This window comes from Callospermophilus lateralis, chromosome 2 (genome assembly GCF_048772815.1).
Source record: "Callospermophilus lateralis isolate mCalLat2 chromosome 2, mCalLat2.hap1, whole genome shotgun sequence".
Lineage (NCBI taxonomy): Eukaryota > Metazoa > Chordata > Mammalia > Rodentia > Sciuridae > Callospermophilus > Callospermophilus lateralis.
In genome coordinates, this window is record NC_135306.1 from 203,333,175 (window position 1) to 203,351,215 (window position 18,041).

At 40.4% G+C, this 18,041-nt stretch overlaps 1 protein-coding gene across 1 annotated transcript in view; it reads left to right on the forward strand.

Moving 5' to 3' along the window:
- The window catches only part of Rtn3 (reticulon 3), a 61,464-nt gene that overhangs the window by 37,797 nt on the left and 5,626 nt on the right, over positions 1–18,041 (forward strand). Inside the window, exon 2 of the mRNA XM_076847419.1 lies at positions 16,139–16,346. Within this exon, the coding sequence (XP_076703534.1) occupies positions 16,139–16,346 (208 nt within the window). The remainder of the gene's footprint in view (positions 1–16,138; positions 16,347–18,041) is intronic.

The window sequence follows — 18,041 nt, forward strand, 5'->3', positions numbered from 1 at the left end:
TGTCTATCTATTTATTTTAGTTGTAGTTGGACACAATATTTATTTATTTTAATGTGGTGCTGAGGATCAAACCCAGGGCGTGCACATGCTAGGCAAGTACTCTACCCCTGAGCCACAACCCCAGCCCCCATAGTGCCTCGCTTTTGATGAGGCTGGCTTTGAACTCATGATTCTCTTGTCTCAGCCTCCCACACTGGGATTACAAGCTTGTGCCACCACGCCTGGCTGGAGATTTAATACGTCTTTCTCAGTGATCAATAACCAATTAGACACACATTTTTCATTACTGTAACAAATACCTGAACTAATCAACTCATAAACAGAAAAGGCTTAATCTGGCTCACAGCTTTAGAGATTTCAGTCCATGGTGGGTTGGCCTTGGTGTTCTTGGACCTGTGGGGGCATATCATGGCAAGGAACATGTGATGGAGGAGAGTTGCTCACCTCTTGGCCAGGACATGCAGCAACATGCCCTGTCACATAAAATTGGTAGGTTTCACCACGTCTCAATACTGCTCCTCTGGGAATCAAGCCTTCAACACATGGGTCTTTGTGGGATACCAGATATTACAAAAACTATAGCAACTAGAATGGGGCATTTGGGAACATTTTTTGGGTATAGTAATATTCCGTAGACTTACAGGATTATATAGGTGTGTGCACATCTTCAGACTCAGTGACTATATTGTATATTTCATTGTAAGTAAAATTCATATCTAAAGAAAAATGCCAAACTAATTTTGAACTTTAGAAATGATATGCAGCCAGGAGCAGTGGCATATGCCTATAATCCCAAGCAGCTCTGGAGGCTGAGGCAGGAGGATCGTGAGTTCAAAGCCAGCCTTAGCAACAATGAGGCACTAAGCAACTCATTGAGATCCTATCTCTAAATAGAATACAAAATAGGGCTGGGGATTTGGCTCAGTGGTTGAGTGTCCCTAAATTCAATCCCTGGTACAAAAAAAGGAAAGAAAAAAAAGAAGATATGCAAGGTGAAGTAGATTTTCTACTATCGGTAATTTACTTGGAAATGCATTTTTTAAAAACATGAGTGAACAGTAAATTTAAGTTTTCAATTCTGTGAATATTTCAATGAAATTGACACAGGTGCAGGGCTGGGGATGTGGCTCAAGTGGTAGCGTGCTCGCCTGGCATGCTTGCCGCCCCGGTTTGATCCTCTCAGCACCACATACAAATAAAGATGTTGTGTCCACTGAGAACTAAAAAATAAATATTAAAAAATTCTCTCTCTCTCTCTCTCTCTCTCTCTCTCTCTCTCTCTTTAAAAAAAAAAGAAAAGAAATTGACACGTGTGCATTAAAATTGGTTAGAAATCATAATCTAGAGCTTATATATAGTATTGCATTAATAGTATGATGTAATTATATTTTATTATCATGTTATATACTAGCTTTTTATAAATGTTCCATATCTGGTCATGGAACAAAATAGGTTAATGAATGGTGTTAATGGTTATACAACAATATGAAAAAACAATACTTACTACTATTGAACTCCACTAAAAATTGGCCAAGATGATATATTTTATGATATGCATATTTTACCAGAGTAACAAAAATAATAGGAATGTAATTCAGTGATGGAGCATTAGCCTAGCATGCATAAGACCCTGGGGTTTGATCCCAGCACTGCAAAAAAGAAATGCAAAGATAAGATATTAATGGTAAAATCCAGATGATGAGTCTATGGATGTTCATTCTAAACTCTTCTCAAATTTGCTATATGCTTGGAGAAAATAAAACAGAGGTGGGGAAGCTGTCCCAGTTATAATCAGATCCCCATGTTTCTCGTGGTGGAAATACTTGGTAGAGCTCCTAGGGAAATAGAATAAGATCTCAGAACTCAGTATGTGCTTCAGCCTCCCAAGTAACTGGGATTATGAGCATGCACCACTGTGCCAGGCTAGAATCATTTTATGATCAAGGGACAATGTCAGGGAAGCTGAGTTTTCTTTGACATGTGAGATTTATTAATCAGTGTTACCGTCACATATTGTTATAGTCTGAAGCTCTATCCCATATCCACATTAGTTTACAAACTGCCAAAGAAGCACATGTGGTCAGATGTTGTGGGGCACACCTATAACTTTGCAGGACAAGCCCCGGCAACTTAGCAAGGCCCTTTCTCAAAAGAAAGAGCTGGGGATGTGACTCAGTGGTAAAGCATCTCTGGGTTAAATACCCAGCACTCATAAAAAGAAGCATGTGTCCAAGTATGTCAAACCATAGAAGAAATATGTTGGCATAACCTCACTAGAATAGAGAGCTGAATTAGAAGTAATTAGGTTAGGGGCTGGGTGTGTGCGTCACTACTTCACATGACTAAGCACATGTGAAGCCCTGGGTTCTGTCCCCAGTACAAGAAGGTGGAGGGGTGGGGACATTAAACTACTTACTAAATTTGATTGATCTTTCACAGTTGTTAGCAATTAACTAGTGTTTTCCATTAGCTTCTGGAAGTTTAAATCTGTATTGAGTTTGTTGTTCCCCACACACACATACCACCACCACTTCATACCAGAGATTGAATCAGGGATACTTAATCATTGAGCTACATCCCCCAACTCTTTTTGTTTCATTTTTGAGACTGGAGCTTGCTAAGTTCTCCAAACTGGCCTTGTTTGAAATCCTTCTGTCTCAGCCTCCTGAGTAGCTGAGGTGGCTGGCATGGGCTACCACAGTAGCTGTACTGTTTGAATTTGTAAATTGTATAGTTGTCCAACATATACAAAAACCTGCCAGTCTTAATGGGTGGGGGGATAGAAAACTAAGATTAGTGTTATGTTTTATCCATTCCATCTTGATTGAGCATTGCAGTTGTTATCTTTATTCTTTAGATAAACTAAGGACAGAAATTCACATTTTCAGATCCACCCGGCTATCCAGTTGGGGAGGAGTAGTCAATGCCATTTTGTTTTCTGTGCTTTATAAATCTGAAATTGAGGGCAAAGGGGATGTTAGGTTATTTTAGTGAACGAAAAACTATTTTTTCTGAGTCTAAGAGAATGTTAGTTGAAAGGGTTCCCTACAAATTTCTTTGGCCTGCTGCCGACTTTTCTGTGGCCAAAGGCATGTGTGTCTGTATTTGACAGTGGCAGCTTTGTCTTCCTTCAATGATTCTTCTGTGCCATTTTCAGGGGAATTTCTTTGGTTAAGGCAATCTGTAGCAGAGCAGACTATTAACCCATTTCAGTAGCCACAAAATTTGAATCTAAAATTTACAAACATCATCTGCTCTCTTTTACAATTCAAAAATACCCCTCTATCAAAAAGAGAAATAATCCATGTGGAAATGCATGTCTTTTTCTTTACATAAATTGTTCTTTTTTTTTAAGTGCCTATTCACTCTTATTTATTTATTTATTTTTCAGTGCTGGGATGTAACCCAGGGCTTTATGTATTCTAGGCAAACACTCTATCGTTAAGGTACATCCCCCAGCTCAGGAGGTTGAGGCAGGAGGATCACAAGTTCAAAGCCAGCCTCAGCAATTTAGTTAGGCCCTAAGCAACTTAGACCCTGTGTCAAAACAAGAAGGGTTGGGGATGTGACTCTAAGTGCCCCTGAGTTCAATTCCTGGTACCAATAAATAAATTAATAAGCTATATTTCTGGCTTTCTCCTACATTAATGAACAGTTTTTCCTTTTGTGATCATAAAGTCTGGCACTTTTTTTCCATTTAATTATTTCACACGTTTAAATTTTCTTGGGGGGGTTACATATTGTTATATTTTGAAAAACTGTTCCAAGAAAAATAAACTGTACAGGTCCTTGAATTTTGTTCTTTTAAAATGACGTTAAAGTGGATTGACTACTAAACCTTGAAATTTATTTCACATTTATTCCTTTTCAGAATAAATGTTTGAACAGCCTTTCTTTTCTACTGAAGTGTGTACTTGGGAAATTAAATTGAGTTGACCTTTGGGAATGAGTGAACTTAGAATCAAACCAAGATCTTTCCCCAAATTGAGTAACAGAGTAAATGGGTAAGGAGTCAACAAGGTTCACTGCTGTTCCTGCTGAAAACCACTTAGACTCATGTTTTTCCTTAGCCTGAAATTACCATGGTGTGTGCACATGCCCTCTTTTGGTGTATTATGGGTACTGCACCTGACATCCTTAAATAACATGGGCATTTTTAATTTTTGCAATAAAGATAATAGGACTGCCAACCATGGTGGCACATGCCTATAATCCCAGCAACTTTGTAGGCTGAGGCAGGAGGATCACAAGTTCAAAGCCAGCCTCAGCAACTTAGCAAGACCCTAAGCAATTTAGTGACACCCTGTTGCTAAATAAAAAGTAAGAAGGCCTGGGGACATGGCTCACTGGTTAAGTGCCTCTGGTTCAATCTGTGGTTTAAAAAAAAAAAAAAAAAAAGTAATATGACCATATTGTAGAAGACTTGGAAAATAAAAAGAAGGAATTGCTGGGTGTGGTGGCACACACCTATAATCCCAGCAGCTCAGGAGGCTGAGGCAGGAAGATCGTGAGTTCAAAGCCAGCCTCAGCAAAAGCGGAGCACTAAGCAGCTCAGTGAGGAATTATTTATAATCCCACCATCAATAGAAACACTGTTGGTTGTTACTGCCATTCTTTCTCAGAAGCTTCATTGCCACAAGCAAAATAATTTGATGATTTGACTTTAAGAGGCCTTTAAAGTAGGTTCAAGTAATAAAAGATTTTGCACAGCACAATAATTTGTCACAAGATTTTAAACATTGATATAGGTAGAAAAAAATTCAAATGAAAATAAAATTTAGGTAACATGATATTAAAGATAAAGTTATAATCTAAAATGGCTTTGATCTTTTGAAAATTTTTGGCCTGTTTTTCCAGTACCCAATGGAAGTCATGGGGGCCAGTTCTCTTTAGGACTTTTGGAAGAAATTAGCCAAAGTTTTTTCATTGTGTCTCCCCAAGATTGTATACTAGTGGGACAGAAGATTCTTAGCCCATCAACTCTCAGTGGTTGTCTTCTGTTTCAGAGTAGCCAAGATACACTCAATTCACCCAGTGAAAAGGATGTTCCATGTCTGTACCAGAGGTTCTCTTGAGCAGTGGTTCTCTACTTGAGGCATCAGAATCTCTAGAGAAGTGGTACAGGCCTGTATTCCCAGCACTTGGGAGACTGAGGCAGGAGGATCTCAAGTTTGAGGTCAGTCTAGGCAACATAGGGAGATCCTGTCTCCAAAAATAAAAGGGATTAAGGGCATAGCTCAATAGTAAAGCACCTCTGGGCTCAAACCCCCAAAATACAAAAAAATAAAAAAGAAGAAAGAAAAAAGAATCTTCAGAGAAGCAACTGTTTGTTTAGGTCATGTTTTGAACCTCCCTAGAGTCGGGGCCCACTTCCCATCTTGCAGTCTGTTTCTCTTCTCACATTCAAGTGAGAGCCACTGGGGTGGTATAATATCCTCTAAGTAATCTGCTTGTATGAATTAAATTATAGTCACTGGGGCTGGGGCTCAGTGGTACAGTGCTTGTCTAGCATGTGTGAAGCACTGGGTTTGATTCTCAGCACCACATATAGTAAATAAAGGTCCATCAACAACTAATAAAATCTTTTTTAAAAATTATAGTCATAAAAATGTTTAAGGATCTTCTATGTAAATTAATCAAAATTAAGATCTTTATTTTCCTATGTAAATTCAAGAAGGTAGACTTTATGTGTCCCTGTTGTTAAATTGAAGGAGATGAAAGAGGAGTAAGAATGAGCCCTATTTCCGTATTTCGATCTTGGGTTACTAGGTATGTTTGTGAGTGGTTGGTAGAACTCCCCTTCCGCTCCTGGTACTGGGGGTTGAATTTAAGGCCTGGCACATTTGTTTATTTTGATGTTGCTAGGGGTGAAACCCAGAGCCTCACACATGTTCTACCATTGAGTTATATTCCCCCAGCCCTCTAATTGTTCTTTTTAGTTTCCTAAGGTTGAAGCCAATACCACTGGTTTGCTTCTTTAATATAGGCACGTTCGTGGTGTCATTATTCCTCTACTGCTTTAGAGTAGCTACTTTTGTAGCTGTATCCCACAACTATTAATGTGTTTTCATTCTCATTCAATTCAAAATATTTTATTTTCGTGTTGATTTCTTGTTTGACTCATGGGTTGTTTAGAAATGTGGTATTTAGTTTATAGATATTGAGGATTGTCTGGGTATTTTATATGATTATCTTGTAATTAGCATAAGTAACTTGAGGGCTGCGAGTGAAGCCAAGTGGTAGAGTATGCACAGGGCCCTGGTTCCATCCCCCAACCTCATGCAGAAAAGTGATTCGAATCCTTTTAGGTTTATTGGGATTATTTGATGGTTCAGGATTTAGTTCATATAAATGTTGGTAAATGTTTCATGCATATGTGTATACTCTGCTTTGGTTGAATAGGGTGTTCTGTAATGTCAGGAAGGTCAAATTGGTTGACAGTGTTATTCAAGTCTTCTGTATTTTCATTGGCTTTCCACTTGTTCTACCAATTATGGAGAAAGTGGGATTGAAATCTGTCTATAATTGTGGATTTATTTCACCTTTTTAAATACGCATAAGTCAAGAACTTAAGTTCATTCATTCAATGTGTACAATTCAGGCTCAGTGGTTGCCCCCCACCCCCACGCCCCAGTGGTGCTGGAGTTTGAACCCAGGACCTTGTGCATGTGAGGCAAGCCCTCTACCAACTGAGCTATATCCCCAGCCCCTCAGTGGTTTTTATATGGCTTTTACTACAGGTTTGTGTAACCATTACAACAGTCTAATTTTTTATGATTTTAGTCCCCCTGAAAAAGAAACCCAGGAAACTGTGACAAGCGTATGTGATTCCAGCTGCTTGGGAGGCTAAGGCAGGAGGATCACTTGAGCCCAGAGTTCAAGGCCAGCCTGGGCAACATAGTGAGACCCCATTTCTTTAAAAGAAAGGGGAAGGGCATGGGGAGGGCTTAGCTCCTTGGAAGAGCACTTGCCTAGCACATGCAAGGCTCTGGGGGTTCTATCCCCAGGCCCTAAAAAACTAAAAAGGAATAAAGGAAAAGAAACCCTATACCCAGGAGCTGGGTTGTGATTCAGTGGTAGAGCACTTATCTAGCACATGTGAGGCACTGGGTTTGATCCTCAGCACAAGAAAAAAAAGAAAGGGAGGGAAGGGAGGAAGGAACGAAGAAAGAAAGGTGTTGTGTCTATCTATAACTAAAAATATTTTAATTACTTTTTTAAAATTAAAAATTTAAAAAAAAAACATATATTCATTCCCAGTCACTTCCTATTTCCTACCATCCCGGGCCCAGATAACCATGAATCTACTTTCTGTCCATAAAACACCAAAGCACACATGAAAGATGTGCCAAAGCATCAGGAGAAATTTTTTTGTGGGAATATAAAAATGTTCCGTGGTTCTAATCATTCCATGTCCTTACCATTATGTCCTTTTTTATGTTCTATAGTCATCCTAGTGGGTTCTCTTGATTTTGGTATGCATTTCTCCTAATGATCTGGCGCTTCTTTCATGGCTTTTTGGCCATTTGTATGGCCTTCCCTGCCTTCTTTTGGACTTCACTGCCTCTGCGGCTTTCTTGTCCCTGTTTGTGTCGGCACATAAGCGTGCTTTGGTGTTTTCTCCATCTGATCTTTCCCTTAGCTCCGAATGCCTCTACTTCCACAGCCATACTTGCGCAGCATTTTTTTCATACTGCCTCCACGTCTTCACCAATAATCTGCTCCAGCTGCCTCTAGTCGTTAATGTTCCCACCACTCTGTCCAGGTCACCAATATCTCCATATTGCCGATTTCAAGGTGACTTTTTTCTTATTCATCCTCAGCAGAATTAGCCAGTTTCTATGTCCTCTTCTTCAAAGCACTCCTTTCTGCTTCTGTGATTCACACTGTCCTAATGGTCCCCTGCCTCGGTTACCTAAAGCTCATTCCTTGTCCCTGGTGTCAACCACAGTTTTGAGAAAAAAGAAAAGGTTTTATTGCTTTATTAGCAAAGGAGAAACGCAGGGGACTCCTGTCCCAGAGGCTGTGATTCCATCAGGGGAAACAGGAGGGTTTTTATTTATTTATTTATTATTTTTTAGATATTGATGGACCTTTATTTATTTGTATGCAGTGCTGAGAATCGAACCTAGTGCCTCACACATTTTAGGCAAGTGCTCTACCACTGAGCCACAACTCCAGTTCCAACAGGAGGTTTTTAAAGAGGCAAATCGAGGGGCTGGAGATGTGGCTCAAGCGGTAGCGCACTCGCCTGGCATGCGTGTGGCCCGGGTTCGATCCTCAGCACCACATACAGACAAAAGATGTTGTGTCCGCCAAATACTAAAAAAAAATAAATTAAAAAAAAAAAAAAGAGGCAAATCGAAGCCTATATTCCAAGCATTCTCTTTTGGAGTTGTAATTCATTTGTTAGTTTGGGAAACCTTCTGAGATCTTCTGTGTCATCCCCAAATCTGAATTACTTCCTTCCTGTGGTGGGCATGTACTCAAGGACAGATAACTCTGTTTAGGATAGGAAGAAAGATAATCCTGTTTCCCCAAATTAGGGAGGACAGGGAGAGAGGAAGAGAAAGAAACATGTTCATTTTAAAAATAAGTTGCAGGGCTGGGGATGTGGCTTAAGCTTAGCGCGCTCGTCTGGCATGCGTGCGGCCCAGGTTCGATCCTCAGCACCACATACAAACAAAGATGCTGTGTCCGCCGAAAACCACAAAGTAAATAAAATAAATAAATATAAAAAAAAATAAGTTGCAGTGGCAGAGCAGCAAGGGCTATATTCAGAGCATAAAATGGACCACTGTTAACACCTCCTGGGTATTTACTCAGTTTCCTCTCACTAGTTGCACTCCTACTTGGCTACTAGATATTGGAATACCTCAGAATCGATCTGGCCCACCTTCTATATTGGTACTGGGTAACAACATTCATTCCCATGACTTCTAAATTGTGTGCTATGACTTTCAAACGTGTCTCCAGCTCAGACTTGCCTGTGTGTTCCACACTGATGAATCTGCCCACCTTGCTTAGTAATGGGTATCTCCATCCCTCCATTCCAAAGGTAGCACTCCCTGCCCTTCATTCTTCTTCATATCAGTAAATAATACCACAGCCATCCATTTTGCTCAGACTGGGATCTAGATGTCACTCATACTCCTTCTCCCCTACCCCTTGTCCCCGCCACATTCAATCCCATCCCCAAGTTCTGGTTTCAAAATATAGCTCAGATCTTCCCTCTCATCCTGACACTCCCTATCTATTCCTGGCACACAATTCCTAAACTGTTCAGAATTTCCATGATAGTTTCTTGTTGAGATTATACAGGGAGAAACTGAGGGGTTTTGTTTTGTTTTTAGTACCTGGCATTGCACCTAGGGTACTTTACCACTGGGCTATCTCCCCAACCCTTTTTATTTTTCATTTTGACACAGGGTCTCACTAAGTTGCTTAGGGCTCAGCCTCCCAAGTCACTGGGATTACAGGTATGCACCACCATGCCCAGCAGAAACTGAGTTTTAATTTGGTTTTTCTTATTATCGTCACACCATCCTAACCTAAATGACCACATGTTTCTCATTTACACTTCCATAATAGCCTCCAGGTCTCCCTGCTTTCACTTGTGCTCCATCCCAATCCATTTTTCTGTATTACAGCAAATAATAGCAAGTGTTTCTCTTTAAAAATAAAAAAAGTTACGGGTCTGGGGTTATATGTAGCTCAGCAGTGGAACGCTTGCCTAGCAACGTGCGAGGCCCTGGGTTCGATCCTCAGCATCACATAAAGATAAATAAAATAAAGGTGTTGTGTCCAACTACAACTAAAAAAAATTTTTTTTAAAAAAAAAGAGTACATCATGTTATTGCCCTGCTTGATTTTTTTCCTTCCTTTGGAATGGGGTTTGAACCCAAGGCCTTGAACATGCTGGGCAAATGTTCACCACTGAGGTGTATCCCCAGGCCTTGCTTGCCGTTTTTAGTGGGACCAAGCTTCTTAACCTTCTTGCTCTCTGGAAGTGTTCTGCGATCCAGCCAATCTCCCTTTCCCTATTACTTGGGTGGGAGGTAGGGGTTTACCCGTATTAAAACTTTGATTCAGCACAAGTGGGGTCCTTAGCAAACATGACAGGAAAGAATTTCAGCATGTGTGCCAGCTAGAGATACAGATTCATTTATTTCAGAAAGCAGACACATTCCAAGGAGAATGGGCTGTCTCAAGAGAGAAGTGTTTTGGGGTAAAGCAAGAAATGCACATTGAAGGGAGAATGCAGGCCATCTCAATAGTGAGAAGCTTTTGGAGTAAAACAAGGAATACTCATGTGAGGGAAAATGCTGGCCATCTCTAGAGGAGAGACTCCAACCAGAGCATCTGGTGTGTTAATATTTATAGAGGAACAGTAGCCACAAGCAGGACTAGAGTTGAAATCAGGGCAGAGTTATAGTCTTATATCAGCTCTCCCTGTGCTTGAGCATTTACCTCAAATCGTGTTACTGTTTGTGGGCAAGGTTGTGGGCTGAGGATATGGGCTGTATTACCCAAGGTTGCTCGAGATGCTTGTTTTGCATTTTAGAGGTTCGTGAATATTTATTGCCTGCATTCTAAAGGTTTATGGGTACTTCTCTTTGAGACTCAGTTTATTATTTTTTTCTGTATCCCCAAATTCCTGTTTTAAAACCATCTAGCTGACCTTTCCTAAACAAGTCCAAATACCACTCTGCCAACAGTCCTTGTGGGTGTTCCCTGCCCTGGAATATTCCTCCCCTGGGTTTTTGCATTCAACTCTATCCCACCTTTGTATCTCACCTGTAGTGTCCAGTCTGCAGAGAGGCTTTTCCTGATTGCCTTCCTGCACACATTCTTCTCAGTAAAGTTCAGTGGGCCAGGCATAGTGCTAGACACCTATAATCCCAGCCATTCAGAAACTAAGACAGGAGGATCACAAATTTTATGCCAGCCTCAGCAATTTAGTAAGGCCCTAAGCAACTTAGCAATACCATCTCAAAAGATATGTGGATGTAGTTCAGTGGTAAAGTACCCAGTGCCAAAAAAAAAAAAAAAGAACACCCACATAGCCCATAGGTTTATATTCTGTGATCCACTCTTATAGGGGGACACTTTCTCTCTCTTTTTTTAAAATATTCATTTTTCAGTTTTAGGTGGATACAAATTTTTTTATATATTTATTTTTAGTTGTAGTTGGACACTATGTCTTTATTTATTTATTTTTATGTGGTGCTGAGGATCGAACCCAGGGCCCCTCACTTGCTAGGCAGAGTGCTCCACCACTGAGCCACAACCCCAGCCCAATACAATATCTTTATTTTATTTTATGTGGTGCTGAGGATCAGACCCAGTACCTCTCACGTGCTAGGCTAGCGCTCTACCATTTGAGCCACAGGCCCATCCCCAACACTTTCATTATATATATTTCCTTTCTTCTCCTGTGGAATGTAAGTAAAGATCTTGTTTGCCTTATTCACAGCTGTGACTCCTAGCACTTGCCCAGCACATAATGGGTACTTAATAAAACACATGAAAGAAGAATAGAGTGGAAATGGAAAGAAAGAAAACTCTTTTAGGAATCTTCTGTTTTAAAGTACCATACTGAGGCAGAAAGAACACATGAATGAAAATAGAAAAGAATGAAGAGAAATTTTCATGGAAACAAACCATCACAACCTTTTCCTGGTGTCCTGGTTATGAAATGAATATGAGGTCTAGTGACCTCACATTTTGAAACTTGACGCCTACCTTATTTCTCACCTTTTTTCCTTGTATTATTCATTCACGTCTTTCCCAAAAGTTTCCAAACATCACGCCAGTTCCCTTTCTTTGGTATTCTGTACTCAGGATCCCTGGTCTCTGTGCTTGATAGATTGAGTATAAGGGGTCATTCTCGGGAAACAGATCGGTTGTGTTTATGCTGTCTTTCGGTCACTAGCTGGCCCATGTTTAAGCATTCAGTAATGGATATGAAGAGGCCTCTACAGATATAATTTAAGTGACAAGTGCTAAAGAAAAAGCTGGATAATGGGATAGAGAGTTGAGAGAGAAGGGGGATGTTAGACAAGGTAGGCAGTCATACTGAGCCAGCACCTGAATGAAGAAAGAGCAAGCCATGAGCTGTAATGCATCAGGGCCTTCTTTTCCAAGCTCTTGGTTCCCTGTCAATCAGGATGCCCCCTCTGGTCCAGGGCTTTTTGAACTGTGGTGCATGTACTGCAGGCCCCTAGAGGGCACTAGCTACGTGTTGTCATTGTAGGTTTGACCATCTTATCACAGCTTTCCAGCAGATGGCAGTAAAGTTCATAAGACAGGGTGACATTTTCAACTTGACCCAAAGGTAGGAATTTGTAATTTGCTTTTAGGCTATTTATCGCCTTGTCCTTCTCTGGTACATCAAGGTCCTTTTCTCTCTGGGCCTCGGCATTATCCTCTAATTTTTTTTTCTCTTTCAAATATTCAGATTTACAGAAGAACTGCAAGCGGTGTACAAAAAGCCCCCATGTGACCTTGACTGGCGCTAGCTCACCAGTTATTAACATTTGGCCACCTGTGCTTTTTTTGCCCCCTTCTTCTCTATAGTTCTGGTTTGTTTGTTTTGTTTTTCTGGACCATTTTGGAGTTTTGCAAGCTTCCTGCTTCTTTACCCTGAATATCCTGGAGGGTATTTCCTTGAAACAAACTTTTGTTATTTGTTTTACATAATCATTGTACACTTAACCACATTTAGGAAATTAGCATTGGTTCAGTGCTTTTCATTCACAAATTTTGTCCTTGTCCTACTGATACCTTCATAGCTATTTTGGCTTCCTTTTCCCAAGTCCAGTGTAGGATCATACTTGGCATTTACATATTGTTTTGTGTCTTTACTCTCCTTTAATCCTTTTGTAGACTATAGGTCAGTTGTTTTGAGACTGTCTTGCTTGGTATTCTCTCTCTAGATTCAAGTTGTGTGTTTGGGGCAGGAATATCACAGAAGTACTGTTCTATCCTTCTCAGTACATTGCATCCAGAGAAGCACATGAAATCACTTTGTTCTACTACTGGTGGCCTTGAGCCTCTAAGCATTCCATGTTGAAACCCTCTTGTAGCCAACACTAGCAGATTCTCCCACTTGATATTTGCCCTCTTACTTGGCCAGTGTTCTGTTAGGCTTCCTCTGCAGTCTCAGTTCAGTCATATGAGCTGGAATTGTCTCCCAGATTTCAACCTGCTCTGCAACACTACTACCTATGATTCGACTTCCCATCAGTAATTATAACGCTCCTTTCCTCTCCTCATGAGTCACCTCCCCTGGCCAGAATCTCTGAACCAGTGCTCATTTCTTCTATACAATCAGCATTTAAAAAAAATAAATAAATAAAAATTAAAAAAAAAAAATATATATATATATACACACACACACACACATACATACATACAAGAGGAACTCAGACAGCAGGATACGCCCTATTCCCAGTAGGAATAATCTTCCTAAACCGGGACGCCCTAAACTCGGATTATCCTAAACCAGGAACACCCTAAACACGGATCCGCCCTGGTCCTTGAGCAAGGTCACCTTCCAGGAGTCCTTCCACAAAGCAACATGGGGGTACGCTGGCAAGGAAATTGTCATACCTACTTGGCTAATGGCTCCCAGCATATATATATATATATATATATATATATATATATATATTTTTTTTTTTAGTTGTGGTTGAACACAATACCTTTATTTTATCTATTAAATATGTGGTGCTGAAGATCGAACCCAGGCACCCGCACATGCTAGGCGAGCGCTCTACCGCTGAGCTACAACCCTAGAGAGTGTTGGAGCTGAACATGGGGAAGGAGTAGATATCATTGGTCAGCACAGGTTCATTTGATCTCAAATCACAGTCTTTCATGCTAATTGTATTTGATTGCAGTTAAAGTTTGAGTGTTACAGTGCAGAGCGTTCTCCCTGCACTAACCTATCCTTGAAGCAGCTCTAGGAAATAGATGTCATTTTGTTTGTTTTACAATTGAGAATATGCAGTCTTAAAAGGTTTAAGTAATTGGTTGGAAATTACTAACACTGAAATTCTTGTCTACCTCCAAAAGTCTTGCTCTTTTTTTAAACAGAGTAGATGGGAGGAAAGTCACAGTGGGGCTACTACCTAAGTGTCAGCTTTTTACAGAGCCTAGATTGGAAGTAGTTACCAGCCTGCCATCCAATTTGAGGTGTTTTAAAGTACAAGAACTTAGATTCTTCCAGTTTTTACATTCCCAACCATAAGATCTGGTTGCCTGGGATTGTCCAGGTTTATAGCTATTTCCTCGACACAACAATTAAAAGTACCCCACTTGCTTTTAAAAGTATTATGGTTTGGCCATACACCTGTAGTCCCAACTGGTTAGAAGGCTGAGACAGAGAGATTACTTGAGTCCAGGAATTCAGAGCCAACCTAAGCAACATAAGGAGGCCCTGTCTCTTAAAAAGTAAAAATTAAGAGCTGTGTGCAGTGCACATGCCTATAATCCCAGCAGCTCAGGAGACTGAGGCAGGAGGATCACAAGTTCAAGGGCAGCATTAGCAACTTCTCAAGATGTGTCTGAAATAAAAAGGACAGGATGTAATTCAATGGTAGAGCACCCCAGATTCAATCCCCAGTACCAAAAAAAAAAGTAAAATTAGGGCTAAGGGTGTAACTTGAGGCAAGATTGCTTGTCTCGGGCTGGGGATGTGGCTCAAGAGGTAGCGCGCTCGCCTGGCGTGCGTGCAGCCCGGGTTCGAGCCTCAGCACCACATACAAACAAAGATGTTGTGTCTGCCGAGAACTAAAAAATAAATATTAAAAAATTCTCTCTCTCTCTCACTCTCTCTTTAGAAAAAAAAAAAAAAAAGATTGCTTGTCTCATGTGCTCAAGGCCCTGGGTTCAATCCCCAGCACCACAAAAGATGGGGGTTAAATTATATACATATATATATGTGAGTGTGTGTGTGTGTATTATATATATGTAGTAGTTTGAACAATTATATTGTCCCAAACTCATTGTCCTTCCTGAAACCTCTTCAGATTAACACAGACTTGTGTTTCATTGTAACACTAATTGAGATTGGTTTGTTTTTATCACCAACTTTTTTTTGCCCCTACCCTAATTATACATTTCTGGTTAGCTTTGTAGGCGTTATCAGTTGGTTTTGACAAGAATTTGCCATGTTGTCCAGTCTGGCTTCAAATTTCTGGGCTCAGGTGATCACCTTTCCTCAGCTTCCTTAGTGCTAGAACCACAGACGCCTACACCAACCTTGTTTGCTTCATTTAGTCAACAGTTACCAAGATTTTGCCAGCCTCACTCTGGTTTTTTTTTTTTTTTGGTGGTGCTAGGGATCAAACCCAGGTCCTTGTGCATGCAAGGCAAGCACTCTGCCAACTGAGCTATATCCCCAGCCCTGGCATCCTTTTTATGGATGTTTGTATATATGTCAGTAAGTACCAAGGTTGAACTCAAGGACGCCTTACCATTGAGCAGCATCTCCACCCCTTTCTGTTTTTTATTTTTGAGACAGGGCCTTACTTAGTTGCCAAGGCTAGCCTTGAACTTGCAATCCTCTTGCCTCAGAGTCCCGAGTTACTGGGATTACAGGTGTACACCACTGTGCCCAGTTCTGTCATCCTTTCTGCCAAAACATTTAAGGTCAATGAGACTTTACATTAGTGGACTTGAGCAGCTAAAATAAATTCTTTTAGGGGCTGGGGATGTGGTTCAAGCGGTAGCGCACTCCCCTGGCATGCGTGCGGCCCGGGTTCGATCCTCAGCACCACATACAAAGATGTTGTGTCGGCCGAAAACTAACTAAAAAATAATAAATAAAATTCTAAAAAAAATCTATTAAATATTTTTTTTAAGAGAGAGAGAATTTTAATATTTATTTTTTAGTTTTCGGCCGACACAACATCTTTGTATGTGGTGCTGAGGATCGAACCCAGGCTGCACGCATGCCAGGCGAGCGCACTACCGCTTGAGCCACATCCCCAGCCCATTAAAAAAAAAAAATATTTAAAATAAATTCTTTTAAGTGTCAGATTCTCTATGCTAGTGGGACACCCCATAGGTGCGTAGAGCTCAGCCAGAGCAGTTCCTGCTTCTGCAACTCACATTCCCTTTCTCTTGGCAGTGCACGATCTGATTTTCTGGCGAGATGTGAAGAAGACTGGGTTTGTCTTTGGCACCACACTGATCATGCTGCTGTCCCTGGCAGCCTTCAGTGTCATCAGTGTGGTTTCTTACCTCATCCTGGCCCTTCTCTCTGTCACCATCAGCTTCAGAGTCTACAAGTCTGTCATCCAAGCTGTACAGAAATCAGAAGAAGGCCATCCATTCAAGTGAGTTGAAGTATCACACACAATATTCCACATTTCAGTGGAGGGGTTTGCTGAGACTGGTCCAGTCTGAAAATTGGACCTAAATAAAAAGCAAGAAATATAGGGTTTCATGGAGCTGACTGGTGACATTATTCATCTCCTAGAGACTATGATTACCCTAAGAAGTGACCCAAACTGTTTTTTTACACACTAAAGGCTTACACTTTAAGATCAAAGAGGACTAAACCCTGAGCATGACAGCAAGCGCAGCACACCGAGAGCTGCGCTCATTCATGCGGTCGCTCTTGCCTATGAGGCTCCCATATGACACAATATCTTTATTTTATTTATTTATTTTTATGTGGTGCTGAGGATCAAACCCAGTGCCTCACACATGCAAGGCAAGCGCTCTACCACTGAGCTACAACCCCAGCCCCCATGTGGATGAATCTTGAAATGGCTTTGAAATCTTAACTGGACCTGTGTTCTCGGTGGCATCCAGAACTGAATGTATTTACTCCTGGTTTTATTACTGACTTCCTCCTTATCTCTCATTTGGTTTTAATAATCCCAGAATCAAGTTGGTAGGTCATGCATTTCTAGGATCCAGTTTCTAGCTTTTCTGATTGTGCTGTCACTTTAACAGATCTTTTCTTCTTGAAATTCTTAACCCATAAAAACATAAACACTAGCAAATGACAGTTTTTTAAAAAGCCCTTTTCTCATAGAGGAAGAGGCCCTGCTGTGACCTCAGCACTGAGCTGAACGCCTTCTGGCCACCATGCTGTGCATATACTTTCCTTCTGTAAAAGAAGAAATAACTTAAGTCAAGTGCCATTAAAATTTTCTTGCCAATTAATTTTAATAAGTCAGTAGCACAGAGTGAATGTGTGAATAAATTTTACTGCTTTGCAACATGCTCTGATATCTTAAGGGAGTATTGTTTTTTTCTGCATGACACTTGTAGATATAAAAAAAATATGTTTTATGGGCTGAGGTTGTGGCTCAGCAATAGAGCACTCGCCTAGCATGTGCAAGGCCCTGGGTTCAATCCTCAGCACCATATAAAAATAAATAAATAAAGATATTGTGTCTAAAAAAAAATTTTAAAAATGTTTCATGAAATTTTATTAATTACAATACCTAATTTTTAAAACTCTTACATATAATTTTTTACATAAGTATTTTCTTAATAAATAGGAAGGGAAAAAAGCCTATTACTCTTACATTTTCCCCATGACTAGGGGCTCCTAAAGGTAGTAAAAGTGGCCTCACCTTTCCTGTCATCCTAGCATGTAGCAGAATGTCTGGTATGCAAGAGGCATGCAGTCAGTATTGAGGGAATGAACAGGTTATGAGCACATGGTTACATCTCAGTCCTGTAGTATCTGGGGACAGAACCCTGGTCATTCTTCTAAAGTTTTCAGCTCTGTCAAATTTGTTATTTTTTAAACAAATATCATTCTGAATGAAATTCACAGATAATGTGATCTAGCTTTAAATGTAGTTTCAAAACAGATCAATTATAAAAATGTGAAACATAGACATATTACTTCATTATAAATGACTATCAGCCAATATTTAGTTGCTTGAATATGACCATACCCAGTAGCATAGTGGAGTTGGATTCTTGCACCTACCTCTGTAATCACTAGTGCAGATGTGATTTTCCAAAATGGGAAACAAATCATAAATGGAGTATGGTTTTAGGGCCTA